The sequence below is a fragment of the Phaethon aethereus genome (genome assembly GCF_964289735.1).
Source record: "Phaethon aethereus genome assembly, chromosome: 1".
Classification (NCBI taxonomy): Eukaryota; Metazoa; Chordata; class Aves; order Phaethontiformes; family Phaethontidae; genus Phaethon; species Phaethon aethereus.
In genome coordinates this window covers 138,675,169-138,702,289 of record NC_138575.1, presented here as the reverse complement: position 1 = coordinate 138,702,289, position 27,121 = coordinate 138,675,169, and the positions used below count along the sequence as shown (strand labels likewise).

The 27,121-nt window shown below is 40.2% G+C and overlaps 1 protein-coding gene across 1 annotated transcript in view; it reads right to left on the bottom strand.

Annotated features, from left to right (window-relative positions):
• ARHGAP6 (Rho GTPase activating protein 6) overlaps nucleotides 1–27,121 on the bottom strand; it is a 346,729-nt gene that overhangs the window by 16,769 nt on the left and 302,839 nt on the right. Inside the window, exons 3-8 of the mRNA XM_082003267.1 lie at nucleotides 24,566–24,637; nucleotides 14,730–14,986; nucleotides 9,730–9,925; nucleotides 6,513–6,568; nucleotides 2,629–2,779; nucleotides 1,338–1,486 (exon numbers count right to left, since the gene is read on the bottom strand). Of these exons, the coding sequence (XP_081859393.1) occupies nucleotides 1,338–1,486; nucleotides 2,629–2,779; nucleotides 6,513–6,568; nucleotides 9,730–9,925; nucleotides 14,730–14,986; nucleotides 24,566–24,637 (881 nt within the window). The remainder of the gene's footprint in view (nucleotides 1–1,337; nucleotides 1,487–2,628; nucleotides 2,780–6,512; nucleotides 6,569–9,729; nucleotides 9,926–14,729; nucleotides 14,987–24,565; nucleotides 24,638–27,121) is intronic.

The following is a 27,121-nucleotide window of genomic DNA, read 5'->3' as shown; positions in this document are numbered from 1 at the left end:
GCAGCACCTTCCAGCCCTGCAAAAAGATCCTCTTGGGTACATTCCGGAACCAACAGAGAACTCTTTGCAGGACCAGAGGGATCACGACCTTAGCTGGTTTATACATACAATGTTTTTAATCCCAGTAAAATTGTGAGAGGCTGCTCTTTTTAAATGCTTTTCATCATAGTGGTGTAGTTTTTTATCAACTCCTTGCTGAGGACAAAAATAATAGCTTTTAAAGTGGATTTAAAAGTGAAATAGGCCTTGAAGTCACATACAGCACATTGGAAGTTAGGACTTGAGGCAGAAATTCTGCAAAACTCAGTCTCAAAGTGCCAACTGTTAAAACCAACCAACTGCAAAAGGTGTCCAAATTTGACAGAAGTCAGCAGCATTTTCCATCTGGAAGACAAAATTTTCTAGAAGTTTCAGAAGAGTCTCAGAAGTAACCTCAGAAGTAGTCTCTGCTGTAGTTGACTGGACAGAGAAGTCCCTCCCACAGATAAATTTGTACAATTTTGTCAAGCAGTGACAGACTGTATCCAGCCCATTCAGAGTTAACAGTTGCCACCCTTTGCAGAGCAGCCCACTAGTTCAAGCATTTTCCTGGTAGAAAATGGGAAGCCTGGATTTTCAGATCTCCTCTAGTGTGAACGGCTCAGTTGCACACGTGTGAACGCTCAGAATACAGTTCAGCTACGCGGCTAGGGGTGTTCCTGTCTCTGTGGGATGGGTGCACTCCGACCTCTCCAATGTGTTTGGTCCAGAACACAACAGAAAGGAGGCCAGAAGGAAAACAGGCAAAGACTGACCCTGACTCCAACCAGTGATTGCAACTAGGGATTGCACTCCAATAGTTGCACGGGCACAGGTGTAATTCCTGTCCTTTATTTTTTATTCTGCGCTACCCAATGCACACAAGGAAGCTAAGGGAACCAAGAAGTGAACTGCTGTATCCAAAGGCCATATAAGAAAGCAACAGCAGAGAATGAAAAAGCATACTCTTGAATGCCTGACACTTTCCTATGTGAGTATGTTTTCCATGGAATATAACAGGATAAAAGAAGAGGGGAAAGGGATGGATAATATTAGATGTTCTTAACAACAAGGTCGATTACACTGTGACACTCCCAAAGGAAGTGGTAAATGCTTTACTGATTAAGTCATATAAAAATTAAACTCTCATAGCCCTAAGAACATTGTAAACAACTAAATAGCAAATGTACAGGCAAGAATATGAAATCTCTCCCATCTTTCAGGGGTATGATGCCATGGTGTTTGTTTCACAGCTTTAAAGAACTCTTTTCAGACCATGAATTAAGCAAAGTCAAAGGACACAAGTAACTGGGACTTACCTCTTGGCCATCTTTGTCTGTGGTGTCTTCTGCATGGCCAGCCACTGTGGAGAGGAACTGCAGCAGCCGGTGTAGGGTATCGCAGTTACAGGGAGGTAGAAGATAAATGAGAAGCTGTAAGGTGCTTAGCTGTTCATCTGGCTCTAATACTAAGAGAGGAAAAAATACATTCTAAAATCACTCCAACTAACCTAAAAGCAGAACAAACATACTGTCCCCAGCCCAAAGACAGATGTAAGAATAGCTTTCTTTAAGGATCATTTTCCTTATAATGTCAGAAGAAAAAGAGAAAACTGTAAGGAAATATCAAAACTGTAACAAACACTGTTACAGGATTTTTGCCTTGGTTGGTCAACGTTTTGTTCACAGGTTCGTAAGATCTTTCCTCAGCCTCTAAGACAGCAAAATCCGTGTTGCACACTCCATCACTGTCACCAGACACAAAAATTCTACTTAATTTTCTACTTACTCCATTCATTTAAGGTAGAGCTACTGGTATAGACAGGGCACCACTGGGAAGCATTCCAGTCAGGTTTATGCTTTAGCCATTTTAAATGGATTTTCTTACAATTTCAAATCTTGCATACATACTGGGAGATTGGAAAAGTCACGAGAGATATAAAGAATGTTCTGCAACCACCATCACTTTAAATCATCTAAAATGCAATGGTAGCCACTGACAAAGGTGGGACAGAGGCACAATCTCAGACGTGAGGGCTAGAATCTGAAGAACACATACCAGGCAGCAGATTAGGCTTCAAAGGTACAACTTTACTTTCTCCCAAATCTGTGACAGTCTGCACTCAGGTTTTAGGCAACATATTTGGGAGTACTTAATATGACGGCTTTGAGAACCATTAACTATGATGGAACTTGAACTTTTGAAGCTAGATTTTTGAAGCCAGACTGGAATTTTGGTCAGTGAACAGCTTTAAAAACCAAAAGCATTCATGGTGCTAAGACACCAGGATTCAAATGGGAGTCTGTCATCTGCTACTGCTGAACTAATGACAGGGTCAGGATTTAATAGATAACATAAATTACATCCTATATACAAATGCAAAAATAGGTATAAAAAGTGAAACCTTTGTTGTCCTAGCTTTCTGGGCTATACTTACACACTATGAAAACCAAGGAAAGACCTCAGCAAATTTATACAATACAAATATTTGCAGCAAATCAAGGTTAGAGTATTAAGTGCACAGAGAACAGAATACAGTTAGTAGAGATTAAAGAATTCAAACAGGTAAGCTTTTGAAAAATTGGTAAATCAAGATGCTGCTGAGCTCACAGAGAGTGTTGATGAAAGGTGTATAAAGTTCTCTGGTGAGAAGTGGGTCAGGCATGTCACGCAGAAATTCCTTTAATAAAGCAGCAACATCATGAATGCTGTGCTCTTCGTCTAATACAACATCTATGCCCCGGTCAAACTCTTCACGTAACTGAAAAAGACCATGACAAAAAAGCAGTTACTTATTGTCCTAGTTAGTACATCGCAACACAGAAAATCTTTCAAGATGTAGATTTACTAATTTTCACTTTCCAAATCGGATGTAACTAGTTTTTGGTAAGGTCAAAGATATAATTAGTGTCTAATTGCTGCTTATTCCATGATACATAACTTAAGCTTAGTACTGGACTGTAAGAAAACACAATTCTTTCTTTCCAGCTAATACATGGCTCTCTTTTATGAAACAACGTGCCCAAGTAAATACAATTTTTTCTGAAATGAAGATTAATAGCGAAGGCAGAAACTGGGGAGAATAAGGAAAACCGCAGGAAAGGCTTTCTTCTACCACCTTATTGCAATATCCTTAGATTTTAGGACCAGAAAGACTAAAATTGCATTTCATAACATCTGTGGTTTTGTACAAAAACATTAACAACAACGATGATAATCATAATAATACAATGTTAAAATCCACCAAACTCACATTTCTCTTGTGATTTAAGACTGTATTTAAGCATAAGCACTAAGCAGCCAGGTTCACTAAGACTTCATGGCATTTGTCCACACACATCTTGTTCTGCCTTCCTAATTTAGTTATGTTCACTAAGTGATCATAATTAGGGAGTTAACAAACAGAAAGCTAATACCATTATGAGGTATTGCTATTTTTTTCCAGTTACAGTCCTCAGGCAAATTCTGTAAAATTCAAAGGCCTCACTCTTCCCAAAGACAGAAGAAATTCCTCCCCCACATCCAACATGCCTTACGAAAAGAAAAAAAGCCTGCCTTTCTAGAGAGATTTCCCAGCACCAAGAGCAGAGTATCTTCTGCAGACTGACACCTCCATCTTTTACTCTCTTTTAATTTTGAAAATAGTCAAGATGTTTTAAAACTGTTTCCTAGGGAAATTCTGTATCTTTGCTAAGATTATGAAGTATCATGATCTCATATATATCTCTCTCTTCTCAGAGAGTAATTATATCTAAACCTTACTAAACAAGAGGAAATTCAAGGTATCAGCTTTCTTTACCAGGATTATTACAGATGTATCAAAAAGAAGAAAGAAGGTAACTCACAAGCAAACTATGTGTCTGTGATAATCTATGGCAAATCTTGATCAGAGGCAAATCTATCCTGAGTGTGTATAGTGTAGGGGAATGTAGAAATTCCTGTATTTTCAGCTGAAATTCTGCTTTCATAACGGGTGTGAAAGGTATTCTATAAAAAACTGCAGCCTCCTTTCTAATTTATTAAGACTACTTTTAACATTATTAATATAATTAATTATTAATAATGAATAATTATGCTACAAGGACCAGAATTTGTTCTTATTTAGCATCATGTTTCCCTCCACAGATTTGTGTTCAAAGATTTTCCAGTGCCAACTTGGGGATTTCATTCCCAGCTCAGTTCTCTTCACACTGGTGGCAAACGGGGGACATCCCTGTGGAGCACCATAAATTACCTCTATCCAGAAGATTGCTTCTGCACTTACTGCCCAAAAGCAACTGAAGAAACAGATTAACACTGCATCAGTAAGCTGGACTTCCCAAATAGCTGTCTAAATCGTAAATCGCTGTCTAAATCGTAAATCAGCCTATCTGATCTGATATCCTGCAAGGCCTACAGGGATGTCCTAATTAGCACAGTATCAGACAATCATTGGTGAAACATGGCTACATTTCAGGCCCAGGTATCATAGCTGTTAAAAACTGTGTATTTCTAAGTTTAAACTTTAGGTCTCATACTTGATTCACAGGGAATACTTTCAGACTTTTGGGAAGTACACCCGGTGAACTACAGCATCCACTGGAGCCTAAGATGTTAGGGCTGAGGACATCCCTGCTGGGAGAGGGGATGGAAGAGCAGAGCTCCAGCCACATCACTCTTCAACCTCAGTGTCTGGCAGCTGCTTCACCTGCAGAGCTACCACCAAGTCATCAGGCCCAGCATAGAGGGCTGCTCACCCTAAGCTCGGCAACGATGCTCTGCTCAAGCATCTGTATAGTCTCTGGGCACAAGCTGGTACCTGGCATCCCAATGTACCAGACCTATCACCTTGAGTCAACCCTAGCTCAGGGATCCTTGTCCTACACCCCACTGAATGTGAAGGAGGCAGTTTGTAATAGACGCACTTGTTCTAGATCTTCTCACCAACCAAAAACCCTGCTGGCACATGCGTTTACTTATGTATTTATTGCAACAAACTACAGTTGAAGTAGGACATTTTCTAACTGGGGGAGGAAGGGGAACAAAACTATGCCTACCTTCTACACAAGAAAAACTAATGAACAGCTGCAAAAGCACACCAAAATCTGAGTACTGGGTTTGGCTTTCCATGGTTCAGAAAATGAGTGGAATTTTAATTGAATCCAGACTTTCCCATGTGTTCATGTTGACAGCATTTATTATTGTAACTGCAAGGGCCAAGCTGAAGCTTCCACGTTGTTTAATTAAATATATCAGTTCACCTAATTCAATAAATTAGTCCATATAATAGAATACATAAATACCCAAATCTCCCGATATCCTCAGCTTCTGAAAACACAGTAAAAGAAAAACTGGTGAAAGTCATTGGTGTTCAAAGTAAGGTTTAGTTTACAAGTAAGTGATATAAGCCCTCTGGTTTTTCCCCAGAGGTATGATGCAATTGTACTCACCCCTGAGTGATAATATATGTTTTGACATTGACGCTTGTAATGCAAATGACAGGCAACTTACTTCTCAATACTTTTAACAACTGTCTCTGCAGACCATGAATGTTTTTAGCTTTGTGTTATACCAGCCACTCAGGAACAGAAACTGCTAGAGAATAAGCTACAAATCAGTAGGCTATACTGTCCTACTAGCCAGAATCAAATTAGTTTAGCTATTCAAGGTAACTTTCCAGAGCGCCAAACATTACAGTGTGCAGTTTTCACAACAAAGAACTATTATTTCCGGGATCAGACGCAGTCAAGTTTTCTTTTGCTTTTTTCTATTTGATCTTTTTGGTCTTATACTTCCCGGTAGGGGTATTTTCATGTAACTTTTTATCCCCTCCCTAAGCATCATGCAACCATTAAGCACTATTCTCTACTGCTCTAACTGAACATGTATTCCCAACTTCTGGCAATAACAATACAATTTCTATGGCTGAGGAAACACCCACTTCTGACTTTTTCTCTGGAACCTAACTGCACATTATCTTTGCTTTTTTAACATTTGGCTGAGACTAGGACTTGGATGGGTCTGCTCTGACCTTCAAGCTTAACAGGGGTAAAAGAAAGGTGATATTTGGGAGCAGCGATCTCAGGGTCAAAGAAATTGTTCTGTACTTGCATATTTTCTCACACTGTAAGTTTTCCAAAAAGATTTACAGTTTGGGTTTACTTTGGGAGTTTCAGCTGTTTCTGAGATGCACCTAGCAGCCAAGATTTTTTTTTCCCCTACAGTGTAACCTTTGGAAAATTTCATCACTGTAGTCTATTTGGATCTCCCTCTGCTACTTCTACAGAGCAAAACATACAGAGACTGTTAACCTGCTGAGAACCTGACAAGGATTTCACCAAATGTAAAAGATGACTGGAAATTGGCCCATTACGAGCCACCAAAAAAACAGTCACTGACCCAGAAAGCCTGAATTTCACCAGATGATGGACAGGGAGGAAATCACTTAAACAGAAAGGAATCAGGTTAACTTGTATCATAGCTGATGAGGGAAAAGCATATCCGTATCCACTCACCTGCCTTACTCTCTTTTTTGAGCTTCCAACTCTGAATATTCCTACTGTCTGGAGACCTGCAAGTGTAGCACATCAGACAACCGTTTTATAGTTTCATTTTTTGATGCAAATTGCATTGAACCAAAGCAATCTGAGCTATGTGTATACTTAGAAGAATAAAACAACCACAATATATTTCTCTGCAAACTTGTACTTACCATACTGAGGCAAAACTCAGTTGTCTTGGATTATGAAGACATCCACTTAGTTTTTAAGGGCCTCACATCACCTAACCTGCAAAACGGCATCTCCATGATGTGATCCTTTCCACTGATGCCATTTCAGAAGTGCCACTGCTACTCTGTGAGGGACAGAGGTATGCGGAGTGAGGCACTGGCTGGCGTTTGGAGGTGGCACTTCCAGGACTGACACCAAAGGAAACAGGCAATAAAATAACTAAATACTCAGGCACTGAGCTGTGTCTTTGGATACAGGAAGCAGTTGGTGTTTGGGGTAACCTGCTGGCTCTACAGTGCCTCTCAAGACAAAGCTGAGAGTTTCCTTCAAAGGGACATAAATAAGGCACTCAAGCAGATTATGAGAGGGAAGAACTCTACCTGGGAGTTGTGTGCATTTTTTAGGGTAGGAACAGCTATTATATAGAGGGAAGGCTATAAAGAAGTACTGCTGTACTTTAGGCAAAGTGCAGAAGGTGTGTCTCTTGTGTCATTTAGACTTAAATTGATTTGGGAATGGGTGTTGCCTGCTATTCCATAAGAAATCGGTTCAAACCTTCCTCTAGTCCTGTAGATATTACCAGAATAGCAAACAAATGATAACATGGTTGCTGAATGGACAGACTTTGCCGAGTAGCAAAAACTAAAAAAATTCGAGAGTGTCACCTTAGAGGTGACATGGTCTTTAGCAATGAGAATCTGAGTGAAAATCTTACACTTAAGAGCTGTGTACATAATACCATTTTACACAGTTAGACGTTTTTTGCAAGAAGGTTGAAATTACCTATAAGCTTTGAAAAATTTGTGGTAACAAAGGCTACTCTGCAACATTAATTTTCCTCTACTGACATATAGGAGATGTAAAATAACCTTGCAAAAACGAATGCCGTTTGACAGACAGCCATAAGGCTACACTTGCTTACTAGAGATGTGTAGCTTCACACTGGTGTTTGGAGTTGCAGATTTTGATCAGAGAAATTCAGACAGGATTCTGTCTTTTAGTTTTTGGTCTCGACATGACATCTCTTCTAATGTTTTTCTATCTTTGGTTAACAGATTACATTGATGGAATAACATTCAGTAAACCTAGGAACATTGGCAGGGAAACATCTGAGATGGAGGTACTCATATTGGGCAAAAACTGGAGGCTGGTTACCAGTTCCTGCACAAACATACAGTATTTGTCTTACACTGCAGGTCTGCAGGAAGTCAAGCCTTTACAACTCTGGGACATGATCCCGGGAAAACTGGGAAGGTGAACAAGGCCAGGGGCTTTTATGGCTAAAAACATAACCATTTTTTGTCATATAACGTTCAAAATGATCGTTTAAAGCATTGGTGAGAAATGCCTAGGTGATGTGCTGCTGAAAAATTGGCCTAAAGGACTTATGCGTACAGGCAAGTGTTTTCATAATCAGAAACTTGGTCCATCATATAGCCTGGGATGATGCTGATACAGGATTGTTGCTAGAACAGACAGTCCTCTATTATCGCTAAAGCCAACAAGCAAACAGTAGTGTCCATCTCCTACAATCTTTAAATTCCTCAAAGTTAGCCAATCCCGATAACTGCTTTGTGTTTGGCAGATTAAACTGAAAATTGAAGAACAATCAATATTTGCCCCAAAATATCTCAGATTATTGTATTGTGGGGTACTACAATGCACTCAGAAAATGCACACAAAAAAAAAAGAATTTTCTTTAAAAAGAAACTAATGTAAAGCAAGTATTTTAGTAAAAAATGTTGTATAGACAAGGATGTTTGTTATGACAGTGGGTTAAGTGGATTAAAAAATTTATCACAGATGTTCAAGTTACATAAAATCATGGTATCCAAAGGATATTCAGCTGGATGGCTTTTTTGGCTGACTCAGGCACTTTTATGTTCTCCAAACTCAACTACCCTTGCTTAAAGGGGCAGAAGTCGTTCATCTCAAATTTAATCATCCCCACAGTTATTTGTCAGCCACAGTATCTCTGTAAAAGGCTAACAATGACTCTCTTTTGCAGTTCTTCTTTATATATTTATAAGCAACATGGTTTTCAGTCACATATTGTAAAAGTTTAGCATTGTTGTTTAAACTGCAGTCCCTCATCTGCAAAAGCCTTTCATTCAGAGTCAGTAAATTATTTCTTTCTGGTCAAATCAGGCACCAAATGCATTATTTGGTGTTGCAGTCACCTTTACTTAATGGTTTGTTTATTATCCAGCCATGTGATAACTCCGTCTCACTGTGGCCAAGCTATTTCAATTCTCATTAAAAATCTTTACAAGACGAAGATACGTTGGGAGAGATGTTGAACAGATACCTCGATTAACTCTTGTTTCTGCGTTACATAAAGTTGGTGGGAGGTTTGTGTCTGGACAATCATGAAGACATGAGAATAATATTGGCAGGAGTTTACAATTCCCTTCGGAGAGAGCAGGCCTGAGTCTGAGGCTGGTCAGGAAGACTCAAGCCAGGGACAGAGTAGGCAGCCTGCAACCCTTGTAGTGAACAGGGAAAAGCTTCTTGGAACTTAACAGAATTTTGCATGGGATTTTTTTCTTTCTCTGAGCCTCTATCTTCAAATGCTGTTTCAGGTTAAGTCTTCCACTGTAGTATAAACAGTTAATTTCTTACAACTTAAGATCCACTGGTTGTGAAGAATGACTCCAGGCTGACTGGCACATTCATTCTCAAGGAATGGGTAAACCCATGGGGTGTGAAGAGCCATTCCTGCAGAGCTGAGCACTCCAGTACGATATGAACGACCTCCAATAAATCTCTCTTCCTCCGTGCTGTATGGGCCACTTTGTAAGTTTGTAGCATAGATCCTTAGTTTGGGAATATATCATCTAAGTAATTATTTGTGAGACGGTATCTTTAGCAAGAGGCAAAATAGGAGGGAAAGTGTCTGACTTGCAAAGGTGTCCTTGCAATTGGAAATATAAAAATATGCATTAATCTATATTACAGTAAAAATATATCTGCCACTCCTGGGAAAATGAAATATTCTTACCATGCTTTTCCAAGTGCTGGCAGCAACTATCTACAAGCCGGGGAACCTGCCTGTAAATAGGGTTCAGGCTTAGCTTCTTATCTCTTGCCTTTTCTTTTTTGCTCTGGGCTTCTGCTGGCAAAGAGAGCTGGAGAGCCTCTAACAATCGTGACTGATTGTCATCAAGATCTGTAATAGAGTCCACAGACATCGCACCCTGTAAAATACACACACATGAACAATCAGTATGGCTGGAGAAATCTAAAAGCCACAGGACCTTATCCAACAACGACTTTTGCCTACCTGCACTTTAAACAAGCTAATAAAAAAATACAATTTGCTACACAGTTTTTGTAAATTAATGAAGTTATAATACCAGTGTAATGGATGGGAAAATCACAATGGTACTGGTGCTATTACTACCATACTACAAGGAATACAAATTAGATATTGAAAAAACTAAATACTTTCCGCTCACTTGGCACACCTTTTTGTTGTTGTAAGCCTGCACATACTGCAGGACAAGGACGAATCATGGTGTGTGCACCTCAGCAGTACAGTATTTATGTGCATGGAGATATATACACATTTTTAAACCTGATTCCCTATTTCTTCTGCAGGTTGGGCCATCATATCAGTGAAAACGATGCAAATAGTTACAACCATACACCACATAGAGTTAATAACACACAAATACATACAACTGCAGCGACTGAAATAATCCCATGTTATTAACAGAACAAAGACACACCAGAGAAGTAGAGGGGTAATATTTTTAGATAATTCTACTTCATGTATCTTAATATTTTAAAATCATTAAAATTCCAATGAAAGCTTTGAAAACTATGTTTGGATTACAGCAAGGCACAGAAGTTCAAGCACTCTGTAAAGGATAAAGCTGCACAAGCAACAGGAGGTTTAGGGCATGTTTCAGTGTTCGCACTTGAAAAATAAGACTTTTTTTTTCAAACCACAAGATTACCGTCACTTCAAAATGACCATTTCCCTCAATTATTATTAAGCTTACCAGGCAAAAAAAAAAATTTAGGGGACATTTAAGCTTATAAATAATAACAAAACAAAAAGAAAAAATTTGATTATAATTCTCACTAAAAATATCTATTGTAAATTATTTTCTTTCTGAAATGAAGGATACATTTTACCGTAACATAAAATGTACTGTACAGGGATCCAGCATGTCATCCTAAGAAATAATGAAGAAAATGTAAATTCCCATTCAAAACCTTGCTGACAACTCTAATTTCTTAAAAGCACACTGTTCTGCTAACAGGTTTTTCATAGACTGCTGGTGAGATCTCTACATCTATTAAATGAGAACTGTACAACTGTGTGCTGGGTTTGGCTAGGATAGAGTTAATTTTCTTCATAGTAGCTAGTACGGGGCTGCGCTTTGGATTTGTTCTGGAAATTGTGTTGATAATACAGAGATGTTTCTGTTATTGCTGAGCAGTGCTTACAGAGAGTCAAGATCTTTTCTGCTTCTCACCCCACCCCACCACAGAGGAGGCTGGGGGTGCACAAGCAGCTTTGAGGGGACACAGCTGGGACAGCTGACCCCAACTGGCCAAAAGGCTATGCCATACCGTATGACATCAGGTATATAAAGCTGGGGGAAGAAAGAGGAAGGGGGGACATTTGGCGTGATGGCATTTGCCTTCCCAAGTAACCATTATGTGTGATGGAGCCCTGCTTTCCTGGAGATGGCTGAACACCTGCCTGCCCATGGGAAGTGGTGAACGAATCCCTTGTTTTGCTTTGCTTGTGCACATGGCTTTTGCTTTACCTGTTAGACTGTCTTCATCTCAACCCACAAGTTTTCTCCCTTTTACTCTTATGATTCTCTCCCCCATCCCACTGTGAGGGAAGTGAGTTAGCGGCTGCGCAATGCTTAGTTGCTGGCTGGGGTTAAACCATGGCAAACTGCTAGGGAATTTCAAAACTAGAAGTATTTTCTTCCATCAGCCTAGACAATTTAGCTGGCTTTAGGAAGAGTGACCTTGAGTTCAGTGGCTGAAGCACAGCATTGCTTGGCAATACAAAGTTGAGGTCAGCTGTGTTTTTAAATCTCAGAATGCACAGGAAAACACTACCAACATTGATCCATCTCAAACTCAGCCAGACCTATTAGTCTGGGCTCAGCCAGACCTATATGACTGCTGAGAAACGATGCAGAAAATCATGCACATTGCTGCCCACTACTGCAGGACTATTAACACAAGACACAGTGCTACTTGGACTGCAATGCCCAGCAACTGAAGAAAAATCAAGTTCCATCTACTAGGCATTACCTTTGCACATAACAGATACCAGTCCCTGCTGTACCATGACAAGCTCAAAATCTACATAAACTGGGCAAGTCTTAAGCTAAGCACACAGAAACATGAAGGAAAGTGGAGATTAAAGAGGAAATGGAAAGAGCAAAAAGAAAATGAAGACCAGAGGGACAGGTGTGGAATAAAGGTCAGATAAACCTTTTCTTTACTTTTTAAGGGTTATAGAAGGCTTTTCTCTTTTGAGAAGGTGAGCAATATTGCAGAGTATGCATGGGGTCAAGTACTATCCATGGCAGATCCATTTTCTCTCCACACATTATGCTACTTGAGTAGTAAAGCAGTATGACTGAGCTCCTGATACTTGAATAGATTTTGGCTGCATTATATATATATATAAAAAAATTATATATTAACAGAGAGTCAGGATATTCTCTATAATAATCACAAAGAAAGCGCCTTGCTAGATGACCAGGCTCTCAACTTGCTGGGCAAAAATCCTACACAGAAAATGTAGCAACGGTGATTTCTGTCTAGCTCTTGGAGGAAAGATAACCACAGCACTCACACCACAAGCTCTGCAGCCAGCGTTACCTTACATCCCTTATTGAAAGCCTCAGCTGAGTATTTAAAGACTCACTGGAACAGACAAAAGTGACTTGACAGAGTTGCAAAGAAGTGCATGGTACAGTGATAAACAATCCCTCTGATTTAAGAGGACTGTAGTCCAGGTGTCCACCCAACATCTGTGTGAGAAACTGGCTGTATCAGTTGCATGTATTAATGACTCTTTTTAAAAAAATTTTTTTAAGCATTTGCCTTGATATAGTTGAAAATAAACAGTGCAACACTGCCCAAGAGATAAAGATAAGTGCAAGCTTCCTTACCATCCCCTAAAAAAACTCAGGGGAGTAGAGTAAGTACACTGATAAGCAGAAGTATAAAGACCAAAGACAGACCAGATATGGGACATGAGCTGATACTAATGTTAAATAATTGATAATTCATGAAGTACATTACTGAATAACTAAAGTTCATTCCCGAGAGAAAATGCCAGCTCCCTCCACAACAGACTGCCCGCCTTAGCCTACTCTTACTTCTCTGTAGGTGAACCATGTGCTACTGCATCCTCATGACTGTGGGCTAAAGGCTCAAATTCAACTCCCTGAAGGCTGCAATCCTGTAAACAAAAAACCAAACCAAACAAGAAAAACCCCCACAGCCTTCTAGGAACTTGGATCTGATGGAACTCAATCCCATGGATGTAACAAAGGATCCAGGTTCCTTCTGCTTGCTGGCTGGTCAAAGGCCTGTCAGAGATCTTATCACACCCAGTGAAAAGAACAGCAGATGACCCATATCTGGACATGTGAGTTATCTTTGCCTCACATGAAAACAGGTTCTGAAGTCAATGGGTGTATATGGTGACTTTCTATTTTTTGTCACTGCCTATGCCAAATTCTGAAAGAAGTTGTGGGTTTCCCTTCACACGTACATTCAAGCATACTTTGCACTTTTGTGTGAACACAACTGCCTGTTCAACAGGCCAACAGATGTGCATTATGTGTATATAGGAATGCAAACATCTTCAAATATGCCCTCAGCTATTTACAGACAGAATGTAGACACTTCAAAGATAAGCTTCAGCTGACAGCTAAAGGGAAAGGCAGCATGTCATGGGGCTCTTCAATCTTCTCTTAATCTGCAATCTACTCCAGTTCTACCCCTCTTAACACTGTGGCTTGAACAGCCCTACAGAGCATTTCTCTGAAGCAGGTTTCATCCTAGGGATAAGAACGTGGTGATCCTAAGAAAATATTTTCTTTTTTCCTCTGTTCTTGTACCTCAAATTATTTCACAGATTACTTAACAGGAGTCTTTACTGAAAGTATCTTATTTATGCATTTTTCTCCCTTCATTGCAATGAAATTAAAAAGCAGTAATTTTAGAACCTCTATCCCACGGTAACAACAAAAAGGTAAATTCTAATACTGTTACTAGCTGCAGTACTGGAATCTTGGAAAGCTCAGAGCATAACATTTACTTAGAAGGAACAGAACCCCGCAAAGAAGTGGTCTACCAGGTACCTATCTTACATGCAGGATTAACACTCAACCCAAACCACCTCACGGTTTTCTGCTGCCAAAGGCATCTTCATAGCCTATATGTAGAAATGTCCTTCAAAGAGACGGGTACAAATTTACTCTGGCAACTTCTTGCCTACCACCGAGGAGATGATCAGAATTAGACCATGGGGATTTTTATTAATATTATGATAGGGATTAACAGTTAGATTTATTTCCAAGTTTGTGGAGCTAGATTAACGTAAGCACACATATAAATATCAATCACATAGTTTTAGTCTTCCCCAGCTGAAAAAATGAGGTTGAAGACGGATGAAATTTGTTAAAACTAAAAGATCTAGACAGAAGGAGGTAGACAAAAGGAGTGAATAGGAAGACTTTTAAATAATCTCTCTGCCACTTTGGGATCTATAACAGACTTGCAACAGTCCGTATGATCCTTTCCCACAAGCACCAGAGAATGATTTCCACTAGAGTTACAATTTTCTGGTATTGACCAGGCTGTCCTCCACCTGAAAAAAAAGTCACTGTTCAAACATGACAGAAGAAATATTCCACAATCCACAAACACAACAGGTTTTTTTCCTGCTCTGGCTAGATCCTCTGAAACTATTGGCATGCACCACGTTGTGATGGGTCTACTTACACGCCTCCTTGCTCGTGGTGCTGGCTCGGGTGTGTTAGGAGAAGTGGATTCGTTTGGTGTTTCTGAGGTTGAGCTAAGAGATGAGTTACTGCTTGAAAGTTCTTTGTTCTGCCTTTTACTTCCGAATGGCAAGAGAAAGGCCACAAAATCTGAAACATCTTTTTGCTCTTCTCTCTGAGAGTCTTGTTTGAGCTTGTAGGCCCGGTCATTAGCAATCACTTGGGACAAGGGCATTCCAAAAGCCTGGGGAATAAATTCTGCAACAACAACAACAACAACAATTTACTCAGTATTTTATATTTATTTAGTACAAAACGAATTAAGTATTAAGCTGTTAAAAAGAAAAACAGTCTGGAGTCCCTTTAAATATACAGTAATTCCAATGAGGTACTGGCCTGCATGATAATAACAACAACATTCAAACAATAAAAGAAAAGTGGAGATGTGCCAGGTAATTGTAGCTCATGGTATCTGAATCCTCTTTCCAGTTGGATCGTGCAAGATACACCACCCAGAATCTTGGAAAATCAGCTGGGAACAGATCTAACTAAGATCTCAACTTCTACCGAAAGCAATGGGAAGTCAGGCACCTTTGGCTACGTCTAGATGGTGCAGAGGGCCATCAGCGGCTCCGGTAACCTAATCCTGAGGCTGGGGAGCCTAGCTGGACCATGCCACAGCTCTCTCATGTGTCAGACCCCTTCACCAGGTTTCTTTCTCACAAATGCTGCAGGGCACTGGAATCAAGGGGTACAGACACGTGCATGGGTCTCATTACAGGTCAGGAAGGTATGCACCTACCTGTACAGGGAGCTTGTAAGTGCTTGCACTATTCAGACTACACCTTCAAGGATATGGTTTTAATTATATACAAGAACTATACGACTTTAACATACTGGTAGGATTAAACCAGTTGCATAGTGGTGTATTAGTATAAAGGTTCTTTGTAACAGTACAAAAAAAATATATGGACATAGAGAAATACAGGAGAATACAAGTTTTCCTCAATTAACAAAAAGAACATAATCCCATCGCATACACTTCAGGTAAAGTAAAATGCTCAAGTATTTTACAAACAAGAAAAACACTCCACAGTGAATCAGCCAACAACTAGTAATGCTGAAATTCTCATCATTAAGTTTCAAATCTAGACCTATCTGAGATTAGTAGAATTAAAGCCTTTGTGTCAGACTGCAAACCAGAACTGTTTTCTGTTCTGCGTTGAACTGTGTTCAATTGGAATGAAAAAAATAGCTAATGATTATTCATCCTGGTGAAAATGGATGCAACTTTTACTAGGTTCCAGCTTCAGACCTGCCTGTATTAGGAATAAATAAAGCACTAGAGACTAAAAGCAAATTTGTTTTAAATATAAAAAAAGGAAAAACAAAACACAAAAAACCAACCAAACAAAAAAATCCCCAAAACCCAACCCAAACAAAAATCCTTATAATATTCATCCTCTCTTTAGTCTAAATGACTAAAGGCCAAAGTTCCTCCTGGGACTGAAAGTCTGCCTACATCTTTGATGACACTTACATTTTATCTATGCTTGCATTATCATGAAGATTAAAGTAAGGCACTGGAAAAAAAGAGCATATATTTTATGAATCTTGAATGAGGACTTTACTAGCCTATCATACTGAAAAGACAAAGGCCTGTTGTTCTCATTTGGTGAGAAACATTGCTGCTCTTTAGAAGTATGAAATGTTAAGACATGAACTAACTTTGGTGGCCAGACAAAACTAAATCAGGAAGCAGAGCCTCACATATCAAGCAAGTCTGGAGGTGACCTGTGAGTAGAATGACATCTAAAACCGTCTGCATTTAATTTCGGACATGAAAGAACATCATTACATGGGTATCAAGCAATGCAGGGATTGCCAGTTCCAGGAGTCCAGAGTTAGACCTGACCCTCTTGTACCCAGCAGAGTGTGCCTATAAAATGATGAGAGTATTAGTTGTAAAATTTTTTACTGTTCTGAATTATCTTCCCAATGAACATTTAAGACCACAAACTTGAAAAACACATATGCAACAGGTCTCTCCTCCCGTCTGAGTACTTCGTTATACCTCCAGCATCCCTACTTATCCGTCCTTCCACAACACGCCCTGAGAAAAGTCACTGAGATGAATGAAGTCCTGAACATGAAATATTTCTCTGGTTTTGGCTTACAGCCACTCATACTTCAAATTGGGATGGGATAGCAGTATGTAGCCCGATGATGCCAAACATTGATCCTGCAGCACCAGGATCAACTGGGACAAGATCAGCAGGAAATGAGATCTCAGCACTGCTTCATTAAAGGAATTTCATTAAAATGACCCTCTCCCTGACTTCGTGTAAAGGCTGGTGTTTTGAGGCAGGTGTTGCTCCTCCTTGAAAAGTCAAGTATGGGATATCAGGTTTTTAATTGCTTTTGCTCAACGTGCCTGTGTAGCAGTGAAAGGACACTGAACCTCTGCTCTAGGCTGCTTTGCTGTAGGCCTTCTTCTCAGAGGACATGAACCACTTCCCCGATTTCTCAATGTCTGGCAGAGATGGGGAACTGGCTGAAAACCAACTGGCTGATTTTCAGATTAAATACAGATGGAAGTGATGCTGGCTGGCAGTAGTAATTACATTAAAGAATTGGCAAAACCAGTAACTTTTTTCTTGTTTGTTGAAATTAAAAGAATTGGTTGCACACTCTGCAGACTGGCTACAGCCTCAAGTTCCCACCAAAATGAGTGTATGCACGCTCCATGGGCAAGGGTGGTGGGGATGCATGTTTTGCCCATCACTCTTCAGAAGTATTCAATCCCAACAGTTTCCTTGTTGAACAGGTAATGTCAAGTCCATTAGAGTGAATGCTAGCCCTTTTGACATTTCAGATTTGTTAATAAAAGAAGAGTTGTAGTCATGCAAAATATTTAGCAACCCACTGATGGGGCAGAAAGGGCACTGATCTAGGTGTAAGATGTGTAGGTTTGAGGCTCTGGTCTCACAATCAAGCTAAAAGCTTCAACTGCCTATTTCCTGCTGTAGGCTGGGGATCCCTACTGTTGGAGATGTTTAATTTGTACGAAGAAATGTTCTGTAGAGCAGGGGCTCAAACTTTCGTCTGTTGTACATATACTGAGTGCCAAAGCTGCTAAGTTAGTTACTCTCTGTAAAACCATCAAATATTTGATCACTTATTCAGTCATCAGAGTGGGCAGCTTAAAAAACATGCCGGAAGCCCCATGTGAAAATGTGAAACCACCTGGCAGACTCGGCAATCAGCATGGAAATACAGACTCATATTCTCAGCCCAACCAGCAGCAAATAAGGACTTGACTTTTGATCCACTCTGTTTTTTAGTGTTTATGGGCACAAATTGCTATTTTAGGGAAGTGCACAACTTCCATCTTGCAGCTGAGGAAAGTTTCTTAACAAAATTTTGATCGAAACTGGTGTGTTCCTAAGAAATTTTTCTGTGATGGAAAATCAGCACTTTCTAATAAAAAGCAGCATGTCACAGAAAAACTCCCATCCAGATCAAGAGTTTCAGTGACGAGAAATCCTTTTCTTTGCTAATCAAATGATGATATCCAGGATGTTGACCCATACAATTAGCTTACTTGGCCTCTTGCCACCCCATCCAAGTATAGTTTCAAAGACTTCTCTGAAGTTTCAGCTGGCAAAAATTGTGGTTTCCATCCCACAAACCATAGCAGCCTATTAAGAACCAGTGAGGTCTATACTCTAGACCCTAATGAGGCCTTCAATGCTAATAAAGTGAACAGCATACTATACAGCAACTTTGGATAGTCTCCTTAGCACTTTGGGTTTTTTTCTTAAGTACCACTTAAGTGCTGGTTTTGAGCTGCTAAAACCTGGTGATCAAGATCTGCTGAGGTGCTTGTACTACCTCCATTTAAATGACAGGAATAGAGTGGAAGACAGCTTAGAGAATAATACACTTTAAAAGGGATATTTAATTGGAGAGGGGTCTCCAAGTCAACCTCCCCAGCTAGCCAGACTACGTAACTCTTTTGTTAACAAGGTAATTTACTTTGAATCTGTAGAGAGAGTGATGGAAGCAAGAAAATAAGGAAAATGGAAACCTTGATCCATAATGGGAAAGGCAAAACTTCCATCTGAAGGTTCGTCAAAACCCTGCACCGACTCCAGAAGACATGCGATAAGACAATGTTCTCACAGCATCGGCACTCTAGCTGAAACTGCCTTCTCCAGCTAGTTTGAGATCACTGACCTTCAAGGAGTGACATAAGGCCTTCTCAATTACTTAGGATTTTTCTGTTGGTAGGTCTTTGTTGGTTTGTTTTGTTTTTTAATTAAGAGGTTCTTCAGTCCTTTAGTTGACTTTAGTACAAAACATGACACAGTGCTGTTGAAAGAAACCTTTTTGTATGCTAGAGAGCATGAGAAACATTTTCAAAGTTTTTTAAAAAGCACAGTGGGGCACTGTAAAGGCTTGAATAAAGCACATTTCTGATAAACTGTAATAAAAAAGAAACTTAATCTATTCAGCTCTCTCCTTAGGCTGTGCCAAGGCATACTGACATCACGGTAGGTTGGATTACTGAAGAACAAATGCAAACATTAAGAAATACCTCTAGATTTACTAAGCATGGCTGGGAAGTAAACATGGAAAATATTTTCAAGAATTTCGAACTAAAGAAAAATCAAATATCTACTGCTGGATCTGCATATGCTGCAGAGTTACCAGGAAGGTCTTTCCTCAGAAACTCCAGCATCCAGACCAGCTCTCCTAAGGCCCCACAGATAAACTTGTCAAGTATTTACATTCCATATAGAAACACCAGCAAACGGGATGATTCTCAGTTGCTCAACAAATCACGTAACAAGTGATTATTATTTCTGGGCAAGTCTCTCAGTTCACCTGTAGGGTTTACTGGAACCAAGGCAAGATGGAGCTGGTTTACAGATAAAATCTTCTGGGAGAAATCCTTTCTGGGAGGCATCTCTCTCAGGAATGCCTGCGTGTACTCTCCAAGTAGGCAGGCTTACGCTGACCCCTGTATCACTGGCAGGAGACGGACGAAAGGCTCCGCTTCTGCTGCCGTCAAAATTAGCAGTGAATTTGTAAGGAAACAGTACCCGGCTGCCAGCATGCAGAGCATCCTGAGAATTTCTTATTCCAAGCAGCACTGACATTTTACTACTCCTCCAAATAGTTTGTCAGCATCTAAAGCAAATGTTTGGAGACATCTGTAGACAGCACGATTGAGAGTCACAACGGCCATTAATAACAAGGAGGCAAGGTAGAGAAAAGCAAATACACTGAATGATGGAAGCTGAGAATACTGCTTAAATAACTGGGTGAAGTGCTGCTCTCCTGTTTTGTGTGTTTACATTTGGCAAGTTTTGCTATATCCTGCTCTCATCAGTCACTCTGAGATGTAAAGACAAATGAAAAAACACTAGTTTTAGAATTTTTTGCCTTTTAATGAGATGACAACAGATGCACCTTTCACAAAGGACGAAATAAGAAGATATGAATCTCATTTAAAGTGCATTCAATTCTACTTTAGTGTCTTTGTTGGCCTTCAAATTGTAACAGTTCACTGAAACTCTCACTTAACAGATAGGTTGATCGACTGACGCTTCTAAATAAAATGTGAAGTTAGGAGAGTAAAAACTCCACAGATTGGACCAAGTCCTAAAATATGACTGATTAAATCTCCAAACAGTCCTAGAAGAAGTAAGTATCGTATCCTTTTTGTTATATTTTTTAAGCACAGACACCTGCTGGGGTGGGGTGGAGTGAGGGAGGACAGTCTTGGGCACGTATTGGAGAGAGGTGGTACCTCCCCAGAGAGAACAACTCCAGATGCCTACACCCTAGGGCAACTCACTACACGTCAGTGCTAAAGGAGAGGGCTTGTCAGGCAAGACCAAGGACACAAGCCCTTCTCGCTCTTCCTCAGGAACTGCCCTCACTCGAAGACACAACGCTGACCACATGCACTACAAGCTGTGCAAGGTTCACGCCTCGTCCGCCCTGCAGCACAGCCTCCATCGTGTGCCCCTGGGGATCAGCACAGTGGCCTTTTTTGCCACCTCTGTGGCTTCCTGCGCCAGGCACATCTCGCTGATCTTTGGCTGCAACCCACACACAGGATCACATGGTGCTGCGTGATCGTCAGGAACCTACCTATTAAAAAAATAAGACTTTTCAGGGGGCACGTACTCCAGGCGAGACCTTACAATGTGCCCCCCTCGGCTGTTATTTGTGCTGGTATGTGGGGTCTCCTGGGCTGGGATATAGGAAACTCAAAACGTTTGGAGTTACACACTCTTCACACTGCAAGGGTGCTTACAAAAGTGATGCTGAAGGGATGGAAATGCTGTTTGCCTTCAGGCAGCCACAACTCGTCTGTATAAAGTGTTCTCTAAATTGGCTTCCCTGCTTCCCCTCCGACATCCTGCGGCCTGGCCTCACCGTTTCCTTCTCACAATGGTGCAGCTGGGTGAGTTACCAAAAAAAAAAAAAAAAACCCTCACAAAAAACCAGAAAGCAGCAGAAGGCAGCCACTGCTTTTGGGCATGAGGACTAGGGACCTGCCTGGGTGGGTAAGTGCATGCTCCGGGCCTTTTCTGTGAGCACACACACGTCCACAGTGCAGTGTTTGTTTTGGACCGGTGGCCCAGAAATGGAACATACTCTCTTTATAAAATAAATGGTAGAAATGCTTGTTAAAAAACCACCATGGAACAGACCAGGATAATACTTCCAGCTCGCTGTGACACACACACAGAGCGAGGGAGGTTTGCACCGACTTTGTGTGACAGAGACCACCATTCAGGGAAGATGGTGGGGCTCGGCCGTGATGTGAGCACGGCAGCTTCATCCTTACAGAGACCAGCAGAACAAGGTTGTATATTTTTCTTTCCAAAGCCAGCTCAACACCTGACAGCTGGGCGACACTGTCCCTCCTAACCCCTGAGGCTGGGGGAAATGCTGGTGCTGCTGCTTCCCACAGGCAAACAGCCGCCTTTCACCAACTGTGCCAGGCTAACGGCCCGCATGGCGCAATCCATCACCTTCCTGGTGGCTCATCCCCTCTGCCATCACGGATTAAGAGTCTGCTCAGCGAGTATCTGTGGGCAGATGATCTTTAATGAAGGGCAAAGGAGAGTATACCAAAAACAACCATGGACGGAAACCCTGAGACGCAGGGTGCCATATGCTGCTATCGGGGCTATTTTTGCCCAACGTTTGCTGCTGGCAACAAATAAGTGCCAACACGGTTTTCTCTTCACTCTGCTGACACAATCTGGTTGGGAACCTGACTCCTTCCAATTTCCTGGCCCTCTGTACCCTTACTGACCAACCCAACCCCCCTGCCAATACAGACGTCCTGAAGGAATAAGAGAAATATCAATTCTGCTGTTTGAGTAGTGCTGGGGTACTCCCCTCTCAGGGGGTGCTCCTGTAATATTTTGTACATGGACAGAGCATGTAAGACATTTCTATAAATAAGGCAGTGGGAGATGGAAGAAAAAAGATAAAAGCAGAGGGGTACATGCTTGAAATGCCTGAAGTTAAAAGAAGGGGGGGAAAAAAAAAAGGAATTAAAATTGAGAGACTCAGCATAGTGATTTTTAAAAATGCTTGGGTATAGTTAACCAGAAGATATGAGCAATGCTGAAAAACAGGAAGTAGATAAATATATACAAGGATGAATAAGTACAAAGTGCTGACCTTTGCTGTGGGCAACTACTGAGCCCTAAACTGCAAAGTGCACTCAGAAAACCCATTGGAATAAAACCAGAAAGTATATGCCCAAAGTTACGAACTGAATGGAGTATAAATGCTAATAGGCAAGGTAGACACACACAAAAAAAATTCCTGAACAGAAATGTAATAGCGGAAGATAGTATTATCTGTAAATGCTCAACTAGTACATTTGTGTAATTATCAGAAACTGAGGTCAGCCGAAATAAATTGAGGCTATAAGGAAATCACAAAAAAGTACAAGGCAATGTAAGAAAAATTATTGTTTGAAAGATTTTTGGCAACAGAGAATTTAGAGTAATAAAGAGCAACTCTGGGTTAAGCACTTGTATGCATCACCGAAGGAATCTATCACTTCTGAAGGCACTGCAGCACCAAAGAGGCACTGGAGGAGTCGTGGAAGTGCAATTGCAAAGATCCACTACGTTTGGGTGACACAGCAAAATTCGGTCTTTGGTGAATTATCAAATCAATTTATTATTGCTAAAATCTGCTACAGCAATGAAAAATGTGAGAATATAAAGATAGAATGTATTTAAACTCTCACAAGAGCTTCTAAATAGAAACTTTCAAAGGAGACTACGGAAGTTGTGCTACCCATATGGGGGAAAAGATAAAAGCTCTCAGTGCATCAAAAAATTGAGAGAGATAGAACACTTTAAAAAAAAAAAAAAAAGCAGTAAGTGGTTAGCCATTTCCGATACAGAAGAGCACCCCGCAGACCTCTGTGAAGATAAATATCTGGCAAATGTGCTGGAAAGCAGGGAAGCTTTTGCACTAACTATGTTGCTTTGTGCTTTTAACTGCATGGAGAACTAGGTGGGGGGGGGAAGAGGAAATTAAGCAACATAACAACTGATTAATTACACTGCAGCCAAATGTAATGCATTGACATGAGCAGTACAAGATAGATTTTTCCCCAAAGGTGGCAATAAAATCATTAAACCTCTTCCTTAAAGACTCCTGCACATGGGCTCACTCCTACATCAAGTAATTCTAATAACAAATGCAAGATTTGGTACTCGCAATGCAACATGGGGGAACCACTGGATTTATCCAAACAAATGTGTCAGGGAACTTTCAGTTTTAGAAAGATTAATGCTAATATTTTCCATAGCCGTTTTTAAACCAAGAAAATAATAATCCCATATATGAAGTCACCAAACAAACAAAAATGAAAACATTTTCTTCCTGACAAATATCTAAATAACTTTGAAATGCAGATGTTCACGTTTTCAATGGAATTTCAAACTTCCATCCTTCTGCTAAACTAGATCACAAGCAACAACATCAGAGTAACCAAATCACTTCTCTTGTTACAGATTTGTGCATTTGCGTGTGTTTGTGGAACTGGGGTGTTAATACTGAGTTTTACCACCACTTTTCCAGAACTTCTTTTCCAGGAGGGAACACAAAATTAGGTGCACAATTACCTACATGCAGAAAACTGCAATTTCAGAGACACGTTTCAGGTTTCAATGTCTAGACTTAGTTCAAATGGATGCAAATTACAGGTCAAGTCCAGTGGCTTAGGATCCAGCCCATAAAGCTGATTAGCATCCAAACAAAAGAGTATAACCATATCTGTAAATCTATGTCACATGGAGTCTATTAAAATCCAACTGATAGGTAGCACTGAAGCATTTATATATTTTAAACGATGGTTATTTTCCTCAGGTTAAAAAAAGCATAGCAAACCAACTGACTTGCTTGGGCAGGGCTGGGTTCACATGCTTTGCAAATTGAAGGAGGAGAGTGCCAATGCAGGTAAACAACTGCATCATGTTATCCAGACCGCACTCTGCACCAGGTGGTGAAAATGGGGAGAAAGAACAATGAAGAAAAGATGCAGTCCTTTAACGCCTCCTTTTCTCCCAGGAAATAAGCTTTCAGTTGAAAAGATCTGAGTAATACTAATGAGAACTAGAAAACAAAAGGTAAGACATATTTTTCAACTTGGAAATAAACACCTAGGTGGGACATCAGTTCTGTAACAGTCTCCTACTCCAGAAAGTATATATTTAAGACTAAAGAAATCTCACGTAAAACTAAGACCTAATCAGTAAACATGTACTCATTTTATTTTACCTTTGTCTCTGTTCTTCTCCTTTCCTAATGAGTCCAGTTTCTTTCTTAATGATTTCTTCCTCTTTTGTCCATCTGTAAGAGGAAAAAAGAAAAATAAAAAAAAAAAGGAAGTTAGTGAAGAGAAAGAATGCTGAACAAACTGCTGCACAAGCTGTAGGAACACAGAGGGAGAGGGCCATGGCACTTGGAATTAGGAAGGGTGTGGGGTACATTTCACAGAGGCTAGGGACTGTCCCAGTCCTTCACCCAGAGGAGTGCTGCTTTGTTTACCCAAATGCCAAGGTTGTACTGGGGGACCAAAATGTATCCCACTGCATGTTGCTGGGCACATCTACACAGGCATGGTCACACAGCTCACATGGCAGAATGGAAAGATGATTTTGAAGACTCAACAATGTAAGTTTGTTGCTGGGTGCTCTTGATAGCAAGGTACCATAAACCAAAAGGTACCAGTTAGCCCTCATCCATGGCCACAAGACTGTGATTCAGGTGTAGAGCTGAAAGTAGTCTTTGGAGAGGGAGGATTACTAAGCTCCAGGATAAGTTCTGCATACTAGTCATACCAGTTGGGTGACAGCTGACCACCTTCACATGACCGATCTGATCTGAACTCATACTGGGAGCTTGCAGGTTGGTACAGCATGTCCAGATCGGTTCAGATGGATTAGTCTCTCAGGGAAATTATTGTTCTGACGCCCTATATATCATCCAAGTTTTCACTAAGGTATTAAGGACCAAAGATTTTAAGCAATAGCATAGGCAGGTTCATTCTTGAAACAATTATATCAAAAAGTTGGCTATCATTATTTCCTTCAGCAGCATCTTTTATAGTGAAAAGTCAACAAAAACACATTTTATTTATTAGGTCTCAACAAATACCAGGGATTAAGACAAGGGCCTGCTTTAACTTGTACCTTTTGAATTTTTTAAGTTCCAAAGCAATATAAAGGGTCTAACATAGGGACTAATGCTAACATAGGCACCACTCTAGCTAAAGGTCAAGGAACATGTACCTTTGCCTTACTCGTTTTGTAATACAGCAAAAACTCAAAAATGAACACATCGTATCTGTATTTTTCTTTTATGGTAAGTCGGTCACCAAGTAATCCGGCACAAAACATTTTTCTGGTTATGAAAACCAGTGTCTTAAGTGTTCTTTTACACTAGGGAACATACCACAGAGGAGGGAAGTCGATCTTCATCAATTTACTCTCACCTTTGCAATTAGGGGTTGCGAGAGAACACAAGTAATTTCCTCATAGTTTTCCCTCTACTCCTATTGATACCCATGCCTAGAACGTTACTCAACAGACAGCTGGACAAATTCTGACTTTTTCATAGCTGGTTAATATCCTTTTACTTTAAAATTAACATTTCTTTTTACCTTATGTAACTGCGGTTTGATCAACTCCACTTGCACACTTGCTCTCTGCATTTACCTAGAGCATATTTGCTTCCAGCACTCACTGAACTGTGATACTCAGTTCCTGTCTCTTGAGGTAGCTTGTCATTTGCTAGCTATGTTAACCCCCCTTTTCCCACACCTGCTGTGCTGAGAATTCATCTCTGAAATAAGGCTGACTAGAATGGATAAGGCATTCTGGATGAGAGTTCAGCAATATAATGGTGGTAATTCATTGCCCGATACAGTCCATGATTAGATTTTCCTTTTTTGTAGCCACATGACAAGTTCATAACTCAAAGTCATACTTTGATCGATTAATATGCCCAGTCTTTTCACACCTTCTGACATTTCCATTTGATAAGACTGAGTCTATTACAGAAATTCTTCTTTCACTTCTTGGCAATATGAATAGTTGGCAGCCTGCTTACATACACCTGACAGTACCGCTTCTTTTTATAGAGTTCCCTACTACCATTGTGTTTTGGCTTTATATATACAAAATAATTCAAAAAATATTTTTCATGTTATAAATTCAAATTACTGCTTCACAGCAGCCTTTTGATAAATGACTTAAAATTCTTTGAAGTCTTAGAGCCTTATTCTCCAAAGATCCATTTATTGATATTCTGACATTCCACCAAAGTCTACTAAGATGTCAAAATGAGAACACAAGTTGAAATTGGATGTAAAATACAGTGTTTTGCTGTTATGTTACACATAATAACATAAGTTACACAATGGCAACTTCTGGAGTGTTTTAGTGCTGCACAGTCAAATACAACAGAAATACAGGAAAAATGAATGCTATTCAATATTGAACACAGGAACAAATGGCGCATATCCACATGGAAAACAGGTTAATGACTTCTAGGGCCAAACTATCAATGCTTTGTTCTTAACCTTGTTCTTAATGGGTGATCCTATTCAACTCCAACAGTGAAGTAATTCTTCAATAAATGACAGGCTGAGACAACATTTATGCATTTGTCTCTGCAAACCTTGAATTTTGGATACAAGTGATGCTCAGGCCCAGAGGAATGTAAGAAGCAAAGAGCAGTTCTGGAGATGCACAAACCAGAAAATACACAAAATAGTCCACTCTGTTCACTCCTGAGAAAAAAATGAGATGGCAGAGCAACAGAAGACAGACA